The 17,900-nt window shown below is 36.7% G+C and overlaps 1 protein-coding gene across 1 annotated transcript; it reads right to left on the bottom strand.

The window, feature by feature from the left end:
* Window positions 1-964: 964 nt before the first annotated feature.
* Window positions 965-11,195, bottom strand: LOC140151854 (major facilitator superfamily domain-containing protein 6-like). Its single transcript, XM_072174176.1, has 6 exons — window positions 10,477-11,195; window positions 9,045-9,198; window positions 6,545-6,704; window positions 4,846-5,049; window positions 3,719-3,954; window positions 965-1,930 (listed from the first exon to the last, which is right to left on the bottom strand). Exons 1-6 carry the CDS (start codon window positions 11,121-11,123, stop codon window positions 1,802-1,804), a joined length of 1,530 nt encoding a protein of 509 aa, XP_072030277.1. The 5' UTR covers window positions 11,124-11,195; the 3' UTR covers window positions 965-1,801.
* Window positions 11,196-17,900: the final 6,705 nt, after the last annotated feature.

Here is a 17,900-nt window from a genome sequence, read left to right as displayed (position 1 = left end):
AACTGGCGTATTATTTATCAATCATGTCAATGGAATGCAAATATGTGTTGTTTAATTTTCAATAGAAAATATTTGACATCGAAATAAGAAAAAATAACGCAACGTACACTCGTATGTACAGTTTTAAGAATTATTTTCGACCTTGCACTTCAGAACTTTTTTTTTACATTTCTTTCTGTGTTAATATGCTGTTTCAGTCAAATATCCCTGGTCAAAGCAAGGTACGTTTTAATGCAAAGTAGTATATCTTGCAGACATATTATTTCAAATATTAACATTTATAATAATATTGATTTGATTTAAAATAATTTTGAAGCAACCACTATGGAACGTAAAGTGGTAATGACAAAATGTCAGACTTGAATACATTAGGCCCTTCAACATGTTCAACCCGAACCTTCCGAGATTCGGTTGAGTTTGTTTAAAGTATTGCGCCTTTAATTATTTTGCAATTATTTTGCACATGGAAACACAATTTTCATACATTTTCCGACATACTAGTGGCCCCTTGCTAATGATACTGTAAATATCACAAAGATGCACTTAAGAAGCGTACCGTTCGTAAGTCATTTTCGTGAAATGGATTTTACGACGCGTCATAAGGTATGATTGATTTTGAGTGAAATGGACCATAGACTTCGAAACGTCCATAATGAATACTGATGAAATCTCGTAAAAAAAATTATTGTCAATGATACTCCCGATGAACATATTCGGTAATGTTGGATCAGGGTCCATTTAACTAAACTTTTAACCCTTCGTAACTCTAGTAATCGTTTACAATATTAACCAACACCAACAAAATGACATAAAAGTAAAAAAAAATACATAACAGGGAAGAATTTTAATTCTAATTTTAATTTTAATTAAAATTTTAATTTTAATTAAAAAACACACAGCGATTCATACAAATCAGTGACATGTTATGAAAGCTTTTAATTGTGCAGCCTAAAGAATCACAGGTGTCATATAAAGCATGCATAATTACAAGCATTCGATTACATTTATTATTATATACTAGTATTTATGTCGAAAGGAAACCACAATTCCAACCTCCATGTTGATACAATCCCGTAAACGAATCAGGAAGAATTTCGGATTTCAAGATTTAGATTTTATAGGCCAGAATTTGATACAAATCGTTTCGATCTCGTCTTCGATTGCGATATTTCTTGCAAAAGTGTGGGAACTCGAACATATAATACCCTTTGAAAATAATCGTCAGAATATTAATAACAGGAGGCAGATAGTGCTATAAATATTCCATAATTATGTTTGCAGCTGTATTATTAAGTTTCCTACAATTTCCATCTTTTTGATTAAAAACATTCCTACATAATGTGCTAAATATAAATATTGCAATATTTTGTAAAGTGTGCAAAAGAATATTTAAAGTGTGCAAAAGGATACTTAGTAGTTCTTCTACACCCAGCAGAGAGGAGACGGGTTCACAATGCACTACGATTTGGAAATACACCACCTCACTGATTTTAAGGCAAAGTCCCCATAAAAATAACTTTAGGAATCAAAATAGATTTGGCTGATATTAGTGGTGTCTAAGTTCCTCCTCTGCTCCACACTCATTAGGCTCTCAACATATTTTTATTATTTGTAAAAACTGGTAAGCTGTTCTGAATTCGCTTTCTGCAGCATTTGGTCCTCTTTTTCTTCCCATTTCACCATTCGACCAAATCAAGGTTGTCTATTGACAAGAGCTTCCTTCGACAAATATTGCAAACTCTTATTAATATCATCACTGACAAATAAATAAATTTAGCTTTTGTAAGAGCCTCGTCCTATTCTAGTCTTGAGCATCTTGTTGATGAACCGTTACATAGTCAGGTAGATACTTTCCTGGTCGTGGTAGTTTAATATCAATGTTATGTTTTTCTTCGTTAGGCTCACCATTCTTGACAGCTGCATCATGTGTCTGAAAAATGTTAAGAAACTAATAAATGTCAATATTATTATATACATGAATCGGAAACTTCTTGTCCACATCGTATAAAAAGTGCCGGACAAAAATATTTGTCCAACTGCGCAACATTGGACAAATATGTTACTCCAATGCGTTAAGTGTCGAATCTAGAATTGAAGACATCATGACTTAACTGTAGTATCACTACTTGATAATAAATGACATCTTAGTGAAACATGTTTCTCTAATTTGATCTCGAAAAGGTTCAACATTTAGGCTCAACATTTGGTTTGGCCCTATAAACACGATAAAGCTACGAGGCGCGCAGTGGTCACATTAGACTACCCCGTAGTCCACTTGCCCATTGTGCATACTGGATATTGTATTTAAGCTTAAAACTCTGATTTAATTAATGTATGCACAATTGATAGATTTTCACATCTGATCTTTTCAGTCACCCTACTCCCTCTCTTTGTTAGCTTCCCAAGTAGACTACTGACTTTGCCTTGCGGTTAAGATTTTTAACACGGGACTCTATGGAGAGTTAGGCCAATTTCTGGCCTAACTAAAATTAACCATGATGTAATGCATCTTTAAATGGATCTGCCTTGTGATTGGTCGCCCATATCTCGCTATGGTTTAAATCTTCTGGGCCCGCGCCATTACCATTAAAACTACACCGTACACAACTGTCTGTGGTATTTGCGGCGCTTTTGTGTTGACGCGAAAGTTAATCTCTCATCAAACATCTAGCGCGTACTTGTGGTTAATGGACTGATAAACAAGTATGCTTGACAGTGTGTTTTAAAGAGCAAAGTCCAGGGGTAAAGTTCTGCTTACAATTCAAAGTCCATAGTCGAATTTTCGGGGTTCGCTCAGTATTAAAGTGAGCCATTATAATTATGCAAGATAATGTTGCATTCAATTACTTTTATTGTCACTAATCATCTGATATTTTTAACTCTTTATGACCATTTTACTATTGAATACTTTAACTTTAATAAACATCAGTATAATTTTGAGTTCAACGAAATGGGTTCATCATGACTAATAATAACATATTTTTAATAAAATTCGACTATGGCATAGTCTATGGTCACATCGATAGCATATACCGACATAGAGATAGATACCTATATTTTATAGGCGCCATCATTGAAGTATAAAATCAATTAGTAGCACACAGTGTCATCGCCCCGATATCTTCATGGCAGAAATCGCCATGGTAGGTTGAATCCACAGCCACGCATGACCATTTTGTTCCGACCTTTGAGACGCATAATGAGCCGAGGGACATCGCGACTAAGGCTACTGACAATAGCTCGGTAATTGACTTCTCTGTGTGTAAGTGAGCTTGTATACGCCATGTGAGTGAGTGCTCCCCGGGGAGTGCTCACACTACGCTTTGTGTGACCTCTGTGTGTATACGCCATGTGAGTGAGCGCTCACATCAGAAAATCAGAATATTTCTGTCAGTTAATTATTAACCGGGCGATGTCGGTGTGTAGCAGTGGTGTAACAGGTTTAATTACAATAACAATGGGTTTACACTATTTCTGAATGTAAGTTGTAAGTGTAATTTTCACATCATGCTGATCAAGATAAGTGTCTTTGAAAAGAGCGGTATTGTAGTCAATCTATGATTGCACACATACACACATGTACACAGATGATGAGTAGGCCTACATCCTACATATAGTGCAGGGCAATACATTCAAAAATAATGTAAACCCATTGGTAATTTATCCTGTTACATCACTATTTCTACGCCGAACAATAGCTGCAGTAATCGTAACTTACCATAAATATACAAACGAATACTATTGAAACAGCAGCACACAACACAGAATAGAGTTTGAAAACTAGAATTGAGCCATAAATATTGATTAAATACCCTCCAAGTAAATAACCTATGGCGTTTCCAAATCCAAAATGTAAGGCGTTGAGGAGTGAAGCTAAAGATGTTCTGTATTCCTCAGGAACAGCCAAGCTCAGATAGGACAAAGCTGTATTCCATGTCAGTAGAAAAGTCAAACCTAAAATAGAAATTTCAATATTTATTGTTTTTACACCTTAGCGCACCTCCCAGCAAACACAAAAATGTTTTAAAAACGTTTTAAATAAGTTATATTTTGGCTTTTGATTTAGGTAAAAACGTTTTAATAACATTAAAATGTCGGGTTATTTAAAGGTCATGATAAAGTTTTAAAACGTTTTGTATGAAAACAAACTACAACAATATTTTAAATGTTTTCAAAAAATGTTATTGTAAACTATTTTTGCAAACATTTTTGCCAAATATTTTGTCAATACTTAAATAATATTATGTTAAAATATTTGAACCCAGCAAACACAGAAATGTTCTTAAAATGTTTTTTGTTCAATACATTTTACTAACATTTAAATGTCTGGTTAAAGGTCATGAAAACGTTTTTAAAACGTTATTGCAAATATTTTGGGCAAACATTTTTCACAAAATATTTTTTCAACCCCAAAATAACTTTCTGTTTATAATGTTTTGTATCAAGTTTTCAAGAATGTTTTTGGAATGTTATTAAAACGTTTTTATACCCTTTATATAACCCGACATTTAAACGTTTTCTGTAAAACATTTTTGTTTGCTGAGCAGTAGCTTATAAAAAATGTTTTTAAGGTTATGAAACCGTTTTATACTCTTAATATACCCTTTATATAACCCGACATTTAAACGTTTTCTGACAACCTTTTATAACCTTTTGCGAATGATGTCGAAAACGTTTTGTGTTTGCTGGGCTGTTACTTTCTATAATGAAGATAAAATCATTATATGAATAAAAATGTTTTTTAAAACGTCAATCAAGTATTAACCAAAATCACGGTGTGACGTAAATTACGTCAAAAAACATTTTTGTAATTAATTTTATAGAGATTGAGAAATGGTACTAAACTGTGAAGCAGTTCACTGCCTAAAATCCACCATGGTTCCTTCACGAAGGCATAGTATATAAACCGAAACATATATGTCAAAATACCGACTGTCATCAGCGGGAAATATCCAAAGCGTCTGGTTAAAACTCCTGTTACTAATCCCAACAGGAATTCTGATAAACCATGACAGACTGAAGCTAAAGCCATCACTAGTTCGGTACCACCTAAGGAGTTAAAATACGAAATTTCAGTACATTTTATTGTTCTTCTTGTTATGTGCATAATATTAGTTAAAAGTTATGTATTTTGTCATCAGAGATTAGTTTTCACTTGTTTTGATATGTATCTCTATTGTTTGTACATGGAATATTCTAGAACTGAATGGAAAATGCTAATGAATAAAGTGCACTAGAAATTCATATTTAGTTATAAAGAAGTTTCTGGAAAAGTAAGTGGTGACGCTATCTATTTAGCATTTGTAAACATCTATAAAAGAGTGCTTCTGATTGGCCTGTGTTGAGGTAATGAGCTATATTTAGAAATTATGTAATATACTGTAATATGCTATATAGTTAGTGATGGTTATTCTAGAAGGGTACAAAAATATATATAAAGCCTGGATGATAGATGATCTTGGCAGCAGTTTAGAGTTATAACAGGAAACTCTGTGACACTTATGAGCCAGTAGTGGTACAAAATGTTACCATGATTGTGTGAAGTCTTCAAACTTTTGTTCGCGGTTCTTGTGTGTTGAAGAGAAGAAAATACGACAAAGGCGGCAGTGGAAGTCAATAGTACTTGTTTATCTCGTCGACTCAAAGAAGTGACGGACTGAAATATCTCCATCAATGAACTGTGGTATTTTGAAGGACTAACATGGTGTGTCATCTGACTGTCAAGTGGATCAGATAGCTTGCTCAAGTGATCTCCAAGAGTGGAGCTTACGGTCAACATAGAATACCATTTGAAAAACAATAACATAGCAGCTAGAATAGTGAAAACATATTCTTCAGGACTTGGACGGAAACTGTGGTATAGACCAGGGGGTTCACTTGGGTAGACGGAATCTTGGACACTGCCGGATCTTGTATCAAGAACTGAGATCATCAAAGGAATCTCACCAGAACGTCATCTAATCGAGATCTCCAGGCTTAGATAGTAAACTTAGCAAAAAGAATTCTTTGTAGTAATTTTAAGTTAAATTTTAATTCTTGTATGATTTTGTTATGTGACTTCATTGACAACCATACTGCACTAATTTATAGATAATCATAAGTTCTATATAATAAACAGTGTGTTTGAGTGAACATCGTGAACTCGGCAGCAGGTGGTTTTGACCTGGGTCATTTTAGTGCCCGTAACATTTTAAAAAGAAGAGAAATATTAAATCCTATTCATTTTGACTAATCACATGAATTGCCCAGACAAATTTCCAAAGGGGCACAATTTCCAAGTCGTCCCACTGACCGGCTCCTAGATTGACTTTACCAGAACAAATGCGCGAGAAGCAATTGCATTCTAAAATGGGTTTAAAATAGGTTACATAACCAATACGATATGGTACACTGCACTTTAATGCGCGGAGTATATATCCCGCAACCCCTTTTTGGAACTTTCTGCGGCCCCAAAAGGGTACGACCCACTGTTTGGGAACCGCTGCCATAAATTGTCTATGTAGAAAAATAGATATAGCAATAAGAAATAAGTGAAATATTTTACCTAAACTATCCAGATGCCAGTATAGAAATCCTTGTACAGTTCCATTACACATTCCTATAAACGTAGTAACAAATATCATGGCCAAATTTGGAAGGCTGCACAACTGGATTAGAATCCGCTTTTCAAGTCCTTTTGAACTGTCTGAACCTTCTTTATGCCACTGTAGTAATAATCAGATTCATGATAGGTTATATAATATACATATCTTTTCTTCTTTTTCTGATGATGCACGTGCACGAATGTGCTGTAATTTAATGGATAATTCCTGCAGCAAAGTTGCTGGAACTGTTCTGTAAAATATTCTGTATAACTATGTAATAATAGCTAATAATTGTCATGAGAGAAGTAGATCATTGGGCCATTCTAGTTGAAATCCATGGACCCCCTATGGAAGACATGACCTTAATCTCCCAAACAGGGAGTGTCACCATTTGAAATTTACACCTCCTCTGTGGGAGTTTAGTGGTCAATGATATGAGGAATTGGTCACACTTGCTGGTCTTGGTATGTCGTACCCATGGGCCACATGCGTATTTATAAATACGTATTTATAAATATAGTCGAAGCATACTGCTAACAAGTGCGTATTTATAAATACGTATTTATAAATATAGTCGAAGCATACTGCTAAAGGCTACATGTAGGAAGAGTTTGTGAGAGGTATTAAACACCAACGTGTCATGTTATTGCTTTTAAACTTGTCCTCTATAGACCACTTGGCATCGCTGTTTATCAACAAAGGCGAGGGACTCGTCTATCGATATGCTCGAACGAGCCGCTACACTGTTCAATGGCTTTCCTGCACTATATGAAATGTGGCGGGCGATTTAAAATGCACGTGCCCTTATCAGACTACGATGCGTACGCACACTGCAGGGCAAAGAACAATGGAAATTGCCATAATGCGCGCGCTTACTGCCGGGCAATGACGTCACATGCCAAGTGGTCTATAGTCTGTATAGAGTCTACAGGGCCAGGCTTGCAAGCTGGAACCATAATTTGAAGAAGAAAGTACAAGCACCGTTCAAAGCCACTGACACAGCTAGGAGCCTATCCTTCAAATTGGATATACTGTTGGCATCATCGTCCTGGTCTTCTTCAACATGAGGAATGTATGGCTTTGCGACTAATTCAAAACCAAAAGTCTTGTTGTTTCTCGCCAACCACAACCTATAGGTAGCTCGTAGCCAAAGCATTAGAAGCAGTTTCTCGGTGCCTCATTGGTGAAGCCTCTAGATCCAACTTACAAGTATCATTCAGCCCCCATTCTGCATCATTGTCATTCTCTTCATATTTGCATTTTTTGCTGTAGTTTACTTGTGCTATTCTCTTCTGCTGGCACCGTCAGCTCAATGATCACGCCTCATTGGGTGAGTAGATGAAGATGTCTGGTCTCCTTGACGTGGTCACTATGTCTGGCAGGAAGTTGAACGGGTGTTTGCCTTCGTCCCACACCACTTTCCATTCTTCACAGACTGTTCTGGAGTCTGTTTTGAATCTTGTCACCCAATTAGGCTACAGGCTCTCTTCTGATTTGAACGCTTTGCCAGTGCGGACCCGGAGTGCGGATTGTTGGTCATCGTCCGTGTTCCCTGGAGCCCTTGGACGAAAAACTGCTGGCACTAGTTGATGTACAATCTCTCGAAGTACCAGTTTTATCGCCCAGATCCTAGAGAATACTGGCAGCAGTTAAAAATATGCATCACTATGCAGTTTTCAACTGGCCTCTTCAATATTTGGCAGCAGTCGATCGCCAATTGCCTTGGTCGTGTCTCCAATTATTTTTTCATCGTTTAGGTAGTGGGCCTACACGATTCATAAGGCAGTAGGGCCTATCCCTCACCTGATGTCTCTGTCTTTAATTTCTCAGTCTCTGGCTCTGTCTATCCCCAAATGTGTGTCTTCTCTAATAGTCTTCTGGTGAACACTCGCTACCTCTCTATCCGTTTTCAATGTCCGATTACGCAGCTTGTACACTGGTTTAAACAGGGCCGGATTCACCTTTTGGGGTGCCCTGGGCCAGGCCAAAATTTGGAGACCCCAAACGCACCGTGATGAAAGCATGTGCACTCAATTGGCCAAGCTTTTAGATTTTTCGCGAAGCGTGCGAAAAAAATTCAATTTTAGAATATTAGCTCAAATTGAAGCTGAATTTTGCTGTATACTAGGCCAGTGCGCGCGAAGCGCGCAAAATTTTGCGATTTTTTTTTTTTGGGCACTATTTTGGCCCAAAACATGGTGTTTTTCGGCAAAAATGTAAGATGCACACTTCACAGGGCAATTTTTGTGGCCCCCATCTGGCCATATGGTAAATCCGGCCCTGGTTTAAACATGAAGCTATATGACCAACTTTTTCGTCCGGGCTTTTGGTTAAAAAGCGTCGGCACAAATGACACTTAGTCGTGAAATGTGACTCAATTGTATTGACATGGTTGTGTCTGCTGTTACCATGGTTACCTTGGAATTAATCGAATTTAAAACGGTTGTCTGCACATCTTACCTTATATGAAAAGAATATCATCGTAATTACTGAACAAACAGCAAAGAACATGCACACCATAAACACAGGAACATATTGAACCATTGTCAAAGGGATTCCACATTTTATTTGGCATCCACGAGTAAGAGTTATCCATGATCCATATATCAAAGGGCTGGGGAAACAAATTCGAACAAAAAAGAAAATATGAGCTACCTACCAGGTGAAAATTATCTTCTTCTAAATAGGGATCCATTGCCAACTTTTCATAATAAATAAATAAATAAATAAATAAATAAATAAATAAATAAATAAATAAATAAATAAAGATATTTATACATTTTATAGCGTTTTATGCCGTAACACGGCGTAACACGGTGGTAGGACGGGGACCTGAACCCACGAACGTCGCGTCGAGCAAGCGTTCAGGTTATATTAGTCCTTGTCCTTGACTTCATACAATAATGCTACCAAAGTCTGCATAGACAAAGGATCAAAGCGCAAACGAAATACGAGGCATTGAACTCACTGTATTGTTGTCAGTATTACAAGTATTATAGTGTTAAATATGCGGCACTACCGTCGACTTACTCATGCAATAATTTGACTACTATGAAATGGCAATAGTGAATAATCTATCTCTATATTATATGATAATAATAATAATAATAATAATAATAATAATAATAATAATAATAATAATAATAATAATAATAATAATAACAATAATAATACTAATACTAATACTAATACTAATACTACTACTACTACTAATAATAATAACAATAATAATAATAATAATAATAATGATAAAAATAATAATAATAATAATAATCTATAGTGAATAATCTATATGGCTGTATACATGTAGCTCGCAGTCAGTTTTGAAAAGAGTACGTAGTGGCGCAGCTCTGGATATTCGCAATTATGTAATGTGTTCTGTGAGCAGTAAACTGATTCCGTAAATACAGCAGCATTATAATCCAAATGTCTCTATACAACATGATACAACTGCAAGAGCTCAAATTTTATGTACTCTATGTATTACCGCAAGCTTTCTCCTTAAGGGGGTACTACGCCCCTGCCCAATTTTGTGCCTATTTTTTGCAATTTTCTCAAAAATTATAGCGCATTGGTGACAAGTAAGATATGTATATTATAGGGGCAAGGACTACAACTACTGCACTGGAAATTTTGTTTCAACACAGACAACAGTTGTGGAGTTACAGTCACAAATGAGGGAAAACCAATATTTGATCAATAAAACAATAACTACTTGCCTTGAGTTGCTGAATTTTCAGTGCAGTAGTTGTAGTCCTTGCCCCTATAATATACATATCTTACTTGTCATCAATGCGCTATAATTTTTGGGAAAAAATGCAAAAAATAGGCACAAAATTGGTCAGGGGTGTAGTACCCCCTTAAACCCCGAGAAAAAAATAGGCATACTTACGCAATCCCCCACCCAAGAGACCCAAATGCTCGCTGTTTGCCATATTCAGCCATATCTATACCCATTTCTTGTAACGTATTGACTGATTCTGCATCGGCAATACTGTGCAAAGGATTGAAACTCAGTCCATTTAAACTGTACAAAATCAAGAGGATATAAAATACATTCTGCAAACTTTTTGAACTATATATCCAAGATCGTTCCTCTTCTAAAGGTTGAAACTGTACTATTCTATTCAGCAAATCTAGGCATTCTGTTTCGTCATACTCAGCAGATACGTTGTTTAGAAATAACAAATATGACTGTTCCTGATCATTGAAGTCTTCCTGAATCGATTTACACGATTTTTCCCTTAACAGTGGAGGAACAGCGAGTCCCATGGCAAAAATAGAACCAATCCAAAGAGTTCCACAGAATGATACGGTAAATCGTGGGCATCGCCACTTATCTGTCAAGAAGCCTATGATAGGTTGCGATACAGCCACTGTTATTGGTTGTGCTGCTGTAACTATCCCAATATCTGATGCAGATAAACCAAGGTATTTACAGTATAAACCAACAAATGGTGTTATAGATACTCCAGCTATACTAAAGAAATAGAAAAGCTTGTAAATGATCATTCGACGATTGATCCGGTTCATTGCCATTGTAACGTCCTTGCATTTCCAACGCTAAGTAGAAGTGACTGATTATGAGAAAACTTATGCTTCACTTCACAAATGACACAGAATCTTTTCTGCAAAAGTAGTAATTATTACTACTACTAATATTTCACTATTGGCAAAGGCGCTATATAGCCTAAATGGTTGTTGTTACTATAAATGTTTGTGTCAAATAATGTGTCTGTTAAAAATTACCACGGTAGCTGGTTAGCTGGTTCTATAATTTAATTGAACCATCGACATAATACGTAAATAAAATAATATTAATTTGTATCTTGATTATCTGAGTCAAATCACTCGCATTTCACCAATGATCAGATTTTTATTTCCAATGAGCTACATCCTGTTCTTGGAAGAATTGTTAACATTTCCCTGTCGTCTGGGATCTTTCCATCAGATCTCTGCAATGCCATCATCACACCTGTGTTGAAGAAACCTTCCCTCAATAAGAATGAGTTGAAACATTTGTTACGAGTCGTACTGACTCAAGGCCAAAATCACCTCTTACCCAAATTCACACAAATGCACAACACAAATACACTGTTTGATTCAGCTAACAAAATCTAAGTCTTTAATTGAAAACAAAGTATGATTGGTACATATAACAACAATTGCAAAAACAATACAATCACACAATTACAGTTTCAAATTAATCAGTACTTTATAGCCAGCAGTCTTCTTGTTGGTGATCATAAAGTTCTTGCAATGTTTTGGACGGCTGATGTATATCCTTATTCACTTGTCCTGCAAAAATCAGCAAAGTCCTTTGTACACTTGCATTGATATCCTTGCGAATAAAATCCTCACACAAATCTCCTTGCGCTGCTTTCTCCAAATAGTTATCTCCTTGCGCTGCTTTCTTCCAAAATGGTGCTATTTCCACCTTTCACACAATATCTTCAGGAAGCAGGACTGCGATGCAGTTGTCCCCACTTATATTGACAGTTGTGTTGCTCCATTAACCAGACTTCAGCAAATCGGCAGAAGAATATATATTCCTTTCTTGGAAGATCTTCTCTGACAACACTGGCAGGCAGTAGTGCATTGACTACGTAAAATATTTCTGGTTAGCAATTTCCTTTCTTTGAAGGAATTGGACTGTAAGCACATTAGCTAGCTAGCCCAGATCAACACTATAAACTGTCTCATAATAAAGGCTATTGCAGCCTGTCAGATCTGTATCCAGATGACAATAATTGTAACCTTTTCCATAAAGTCCGACACAATCCGTTTTCGTAGCTCCGAAATAATAACCATAATTTCAATCTTCTTCGTTTAAAGGCTGAACTTGTAGCACTGTAGGAATTCTCCATGGCCACACTTTGTAATACTCCCTGAATATCCAGAATAACTGGTTAACGTGATTTACTCTCTTTTTGAGAGCTATAGCTACATCCATTCACATTACAATCATATTGATACAGGTCTGCCAAGAATTACTACCAAGATTAGATGTTTTGTAACCAATCTTGGATTTTCCCAATGTTCTAATAATAGACATTGCCATCATTGTTCACTATTACAACATACTGATATCAGGGGATTTTCCCCTTGACATAAATAGTCTTGATTAATGATGTTGTTATTGCATTCATCTGGGTTTTCCCCGATGTCATAATAAACAAACTCTTGCATGATATAAGGGTAACTTCCCCTATTTCATGATATAGGATTATGCAGGGGACATCACACATTATAGGCCAGTTGCCAACCCGCCTTTTATTTCAAAAATAATTGAAAAGTGCGTTGCTACCCAAGTTCTGGATCATGTGAATCATCACCAGCTAGCTGAGCTTATGCAGTCTGCCTATAAGGTCCAACATAGCACTGAAACTGCGCTTGCATGTGTTCATAACAACTTCTTGTGTGCTCTAGATAACCAGAAATCTGTCTTTCTTATCATGTTGATCTCAGGGCAGCATTTGATACCGTGGACTCTGAAATATTACTGCACAGATAAGATCAGGAATTAAGCATATTGCTGGTTCAATTCAAACTTGGTTCAGAACATACCTTGATAACAGATTTTAAAAACGTCGAGTCTCTATAAAATGTGAGTGCCTTGTACAATATGTTTAATAGAACTTAGCTACAAATTGAACATTGAACTATCCAAATGAACCTCTTCCAGAATTTTAGTCAAAGACATTATGGTTAAACTCAAGGAAGCAAAATGGTGAGTCCTAACATACCCATGCTGAATCATTTCATACAGGTTTCTGAAAGCGACTTGTTGAAAGTTATAAATAAGCGTCCCAACAAGTCGTGTGCCTTTGATGTGTTACCTACTTGGTTGGTTAAACAACATTCCGATGAGCTACTTCCTGTTCTTGGAAGAATTGTTAACATGTCCCTGTCATCTGGGATCTTTCCATCAGATCTCTGCAATGCCATCATAACAGCTGTGTTGAAAAAACCTTCCCTCAATAAGAATGAGTTGAAATATTACAGGCCAGTTGCCAACCAGCCGTTTATTTCAAAAATAATTGAAAAGTGCATTGCTACCAAAGTTCTGGATCATGTGAATCATCACCAGCTAGCTGAGCCTATGCAGTCTACATATAAGGCCCAACATATCACTGAAACTGCGCTTGCATGTGTAATGTGTTCATTTTAACTTCGTGTGTGCTCTAGATAACCAGAAAGCTGTCTTTCTTATCATGACGGATCTCAAATCAGCATTTGATACCGTGGACTCTGAAATATTACTGCACAGATTAGACCAAGAATTAAGCATTGCTGGTTTAATTGAAACTTGGTTCAGAACATACCTTGATAACAGATTTTGAAAACGTCGAGTCTCCATAAAATGTGAGCACCTTGTACGTGGATATGTTTTATAAAACTTAGCTACAAAGTGAACATTGAACTATCCAAATGAACCTCTTCCAGAATTTTAGTCAAAGACATTAGGTTAAACTCAAAGAAGCAAAATGGTGAGTCCTAACATACCCATGCTGAATCATTTCATACAGGTTTCTGAAAGCGACTTGTTGAAAGTTATAAATAAGTGTCTCAACAAGTCGTGTGCCTTTGATGTGTTACCTACTTGGTTGGTTAAACAACATTCCACTGAGCTACTTCCTGTTCTTGGAAGAATTGTTAACATGTCCCTGTCATCTGGGATCTTTCTATCAGATCTCTGCAATGCCATCATAACACCTGTGTTGAAGAAACCTTCCCTCAATAAGAATGAGTTCAAACATTACAGGCCAGCTGCCAACCCGCCTTTTATTTCAAAAAATAATTGAAAAGTGCGTTGCTACCCAAGTTCTGGATCATGTGAATCATCACCAGCTAGCTGAACCTATGCAGTCTGCTATAAGGTGCAACATAGCACTGAAACTGCGCTTGCATGTGTTCATAGCAACCTCTTGTGTGCTCTAGATAACTAGAAAGCTGCCTTTCTTATCATGTTGATCTCAGAGCAGCACAGATAAGATCAAGAATTAAGCATTGCTGGTTTAATTGAAACTTGGTTCAGAACATACCTTGATAACAGATTTCGAAAACGTCGAATCTCCATAAAATGTGAGCACCTTGTACATGGATATGTTTTATAGAACTTAGCTACAAGCTACAAATTGAACATTGAACTATCCAAATGAACCTATTCCAAAATTTTGTTTGATTTTCTTGTTTTTGTATATATATTATATATGTTTTGCTTTTTAGTAATTACTGGAATTATGTGATCTCTGTAATGTATTTCATTGTTTATTTTGCTTTTTATCATGTTGCCTGTACAGCGCTCAGTGGCTTGCTTGCTTACTTGCAATGGGTGCTTATAAATCCCTCCTTTATTATTATTTATTATTATTATTTTAGTCAAAGACATTATGGTTAAACTCAAAGAAGCAAAATGGTGAGTCCTAACATACCCATGCTGAATCATTTCATACAGGTTTCTGAAAGCGACTTGTTGAAAGTTATAAATGAGTGTCCCAACAAGTCGTGTGCCTTTGATGTGTTACCTATACTTGGTTGGTTAAACAACATTCCACTGAGCTACTTCCTGTTCTTGGAAGAATTGTTAACATGTCCCTGTCATCTGGGATCTTTCTATCAGATCTCTGCAATGCCATCATAACAGCTGTGTTGAAAAAACCTTCCCTCAATAAGAATGAGTTAAAACATTATAGGCCAGCTGCCAACCCGCCTTTTATTTCAAAAAATAATTGAAAAGTGCGTTGCTACCCAAGTTCTGGATCATGTGAATCATCACCAGCTAGCTGAACCTATGCAGTCTGCTATAAGGTGCAACATAGCACTGAAAATGCGCTTGCATGTGTTCATAGCAACTTCTTGTGTGCTCTAGATAACTAGAAAGTTGCCTTTCTTATCATGTTGATCTCAGAGCAGCACAGATAAAATCAAGAATTAAGCATTGCTGGTTTAATTGAAACTTGGTTCAGAACATACCTTGATAACAGATTTCAAAAACATCGAGTCTCCATAAAATGTGAGCACCTTGTACATGGATATGTTTTATAAAACTTAGCTACAAGCTACAAATTGAACATTGAACTATCCAAATGAACCTATTCCAACATTTTGTTTGATTTTGTTGTTTTTGTATTATATATTATATATGTTTTGCTTTTTAGTAATTACTGGAATTATGTGATCTCTGTAATGTATTTCATTGTTTATTTTGCTTTTTATCATGTTGCCTGTACAGCGCTCAGTGGCTTGCTTGCTTACTTGCAATGGGCGCTTATAAATCCCTCCTTTATTATTATTTATTATTATTTTTTTAGTTAAAGACATTATGGTTAAACTCAAAGAAGCAAAATGGTGAGTCCTAACATACCCATGCTGAATCATTTCATACAGGTTTCTGAAAGCGACTTGTTGAAAGTTATAAATAAGTGTCCCAACAAGTCGTGTGCCTTTGATGTGTTGACTACTTGGTTGGTTAAACAACATTCCACTGAGCTACTTCTTGTTCTTGGAAGAATTGTTAACATGTCCCTGTCATCTGGGATCTTTCCATCAGATCTCTGCAATGCCATCATAACACCTGTGTTGAAGAAACCTTCCCTCACTAAGAATGAGTTGAAACATTACAGGCCAGTTGCCAACCCGCCGTTTATTTCACAAATAATTGAAAAGTGCGTTGCTACCCGAGTTCTGGATCATGTGAATCATCACCAGCTAGCTGAGCCTATGCAGTCTGCATATAAGGCCCAACATATCACTGAAACTGCGTTTGCATCCCGGGCTTGCATGATTTCATAACAACTTCTTGTGTGCCCTAGATAACCAGAAAGCTGTCTTTCTTATCATGTTGGAGCTCAGAGCAGCATTTGAAATATTACTGCACAGATTATATAGATCAAGAATTAAGCAATTGCTGATTCAATTCAAACTTTGTTTAGAACAAACCTTGATAACAGATCTTTCCGTGTATTTGTGTCAGGGGTGTACAGTATTCAAACAACATCTCTCTCAAGTACGGCCTACCCCAGGGCTCAGTTATAGGTCCCTTAGGATTTGTTTTCTATACTCATGTTGTTGGTCGTATACTTCGCCAACATAATCTGCAGTATCACATAATTATACGCAGATGACATACATGTTTATATCACAGTTGACCCATGCATTCCAGGAGATGCAGTTTGTGCCATTTGTAAGCCCTCTCATTGTGTCAAAGACATCACCAAATGGATGGTATATAACAAATTGAAACTCAATCCTGACAAGATAGAGTTCTTTGTTCTCCCAATCATGGTAAACGCTTACAAGATCTCAGTCTCCACCTTGATGATACTGTTATATCTGTATCATCTACTGTGCGCAACCTGGGCGTCGTTTTTGACCAAAATATGACCTTGTCTCAGCATATCACCAGTTTGAGTCAATCCATTAACTGGCAACTTCGCAATATTTTACAGGATTCGCAGATTCATAGATTTTGATACTTGTGCTAACATTGTTAGATCTCTCATCATTTCCCGTCTAGACTACTGCAATCTTCTGTTAAATGGTATCAAACAAAAAGATCTGAATCGTTACAGAAGCTCCAAAACAAATGTGCCCGGCTGATTTACCATCAACCAATCTTGCCATATCACCTCTGCTCACTGACTTGCACTGGCTCCGTATATTAAAGACTGCATCAAGTTCAAACTTCTCCTGTGCATGTATAAGTCACTGAATGGACTCTGTCCCCGGTATATGAAAGACTGTCTGGTGGTGAAAAAGCCTCGTCTTGGGTCAGTAACTACCAGTTCTGGTCACAACTTGACACATGAATGTGCTGAGACAGGGTCATCTCAGTGGCTGGGCCCAGAGCTTGGAATAATCTCCCAAATCACATCTGTAATTCTCCAACAGTTGAAACATTCAAATCTCAGTGATCTCAAAACTCATCTGTTTCGGATTTTCTATGTTTAGTTTTCCTTGCTTTTGCTTCTTTGTTATTATCATGTTTATTTTTATTGCGCTTTCCAGTGGTAAAGGCGCTTTATTGGTTAATATAATACGGTAATGTAATGGAGATGGGTAGGTCACCTTGCATGAAGGGAAGATAACAGATGGTCTAAATGACTTTATACAGAATGGCAACCAAGAAAAGGGAAAAGATCAAGAGGAAGACAGAAGAGGAGGTGGCGTGATGACATTACCATGATTACTGCCTACATGGGACCTACAAGGACAACATATGCAGGGGAGAGAAAAAACTGGCAGAATCATGAACATGATGAAGCGGTCTTCGTCCAACAATGGTCGAACACGGTTGAGGTGATGTGAGGTGAG

The sequence above is a fragment of the Amphiura filiformis genome, chromosome 5, assembly GCF_039555335.1.
Source record: "Amphiura filiformis chromosome 5, Afil_fr2py, whole genome shotgun sequence".
In the NCBI taxonomy this organism is placed as follows: domain Eukaryota; kingdom Metazoa; phylum Echinodermata; class Ophiuroidea; order Amphilepidida; family Amphiuridae; genus Amphiura; species Amphiura filiformis.
Note: the sequence above shows the minus strand (reverse complement) of the source record. Positions and strands in the feature narration are given on the sequence as shown.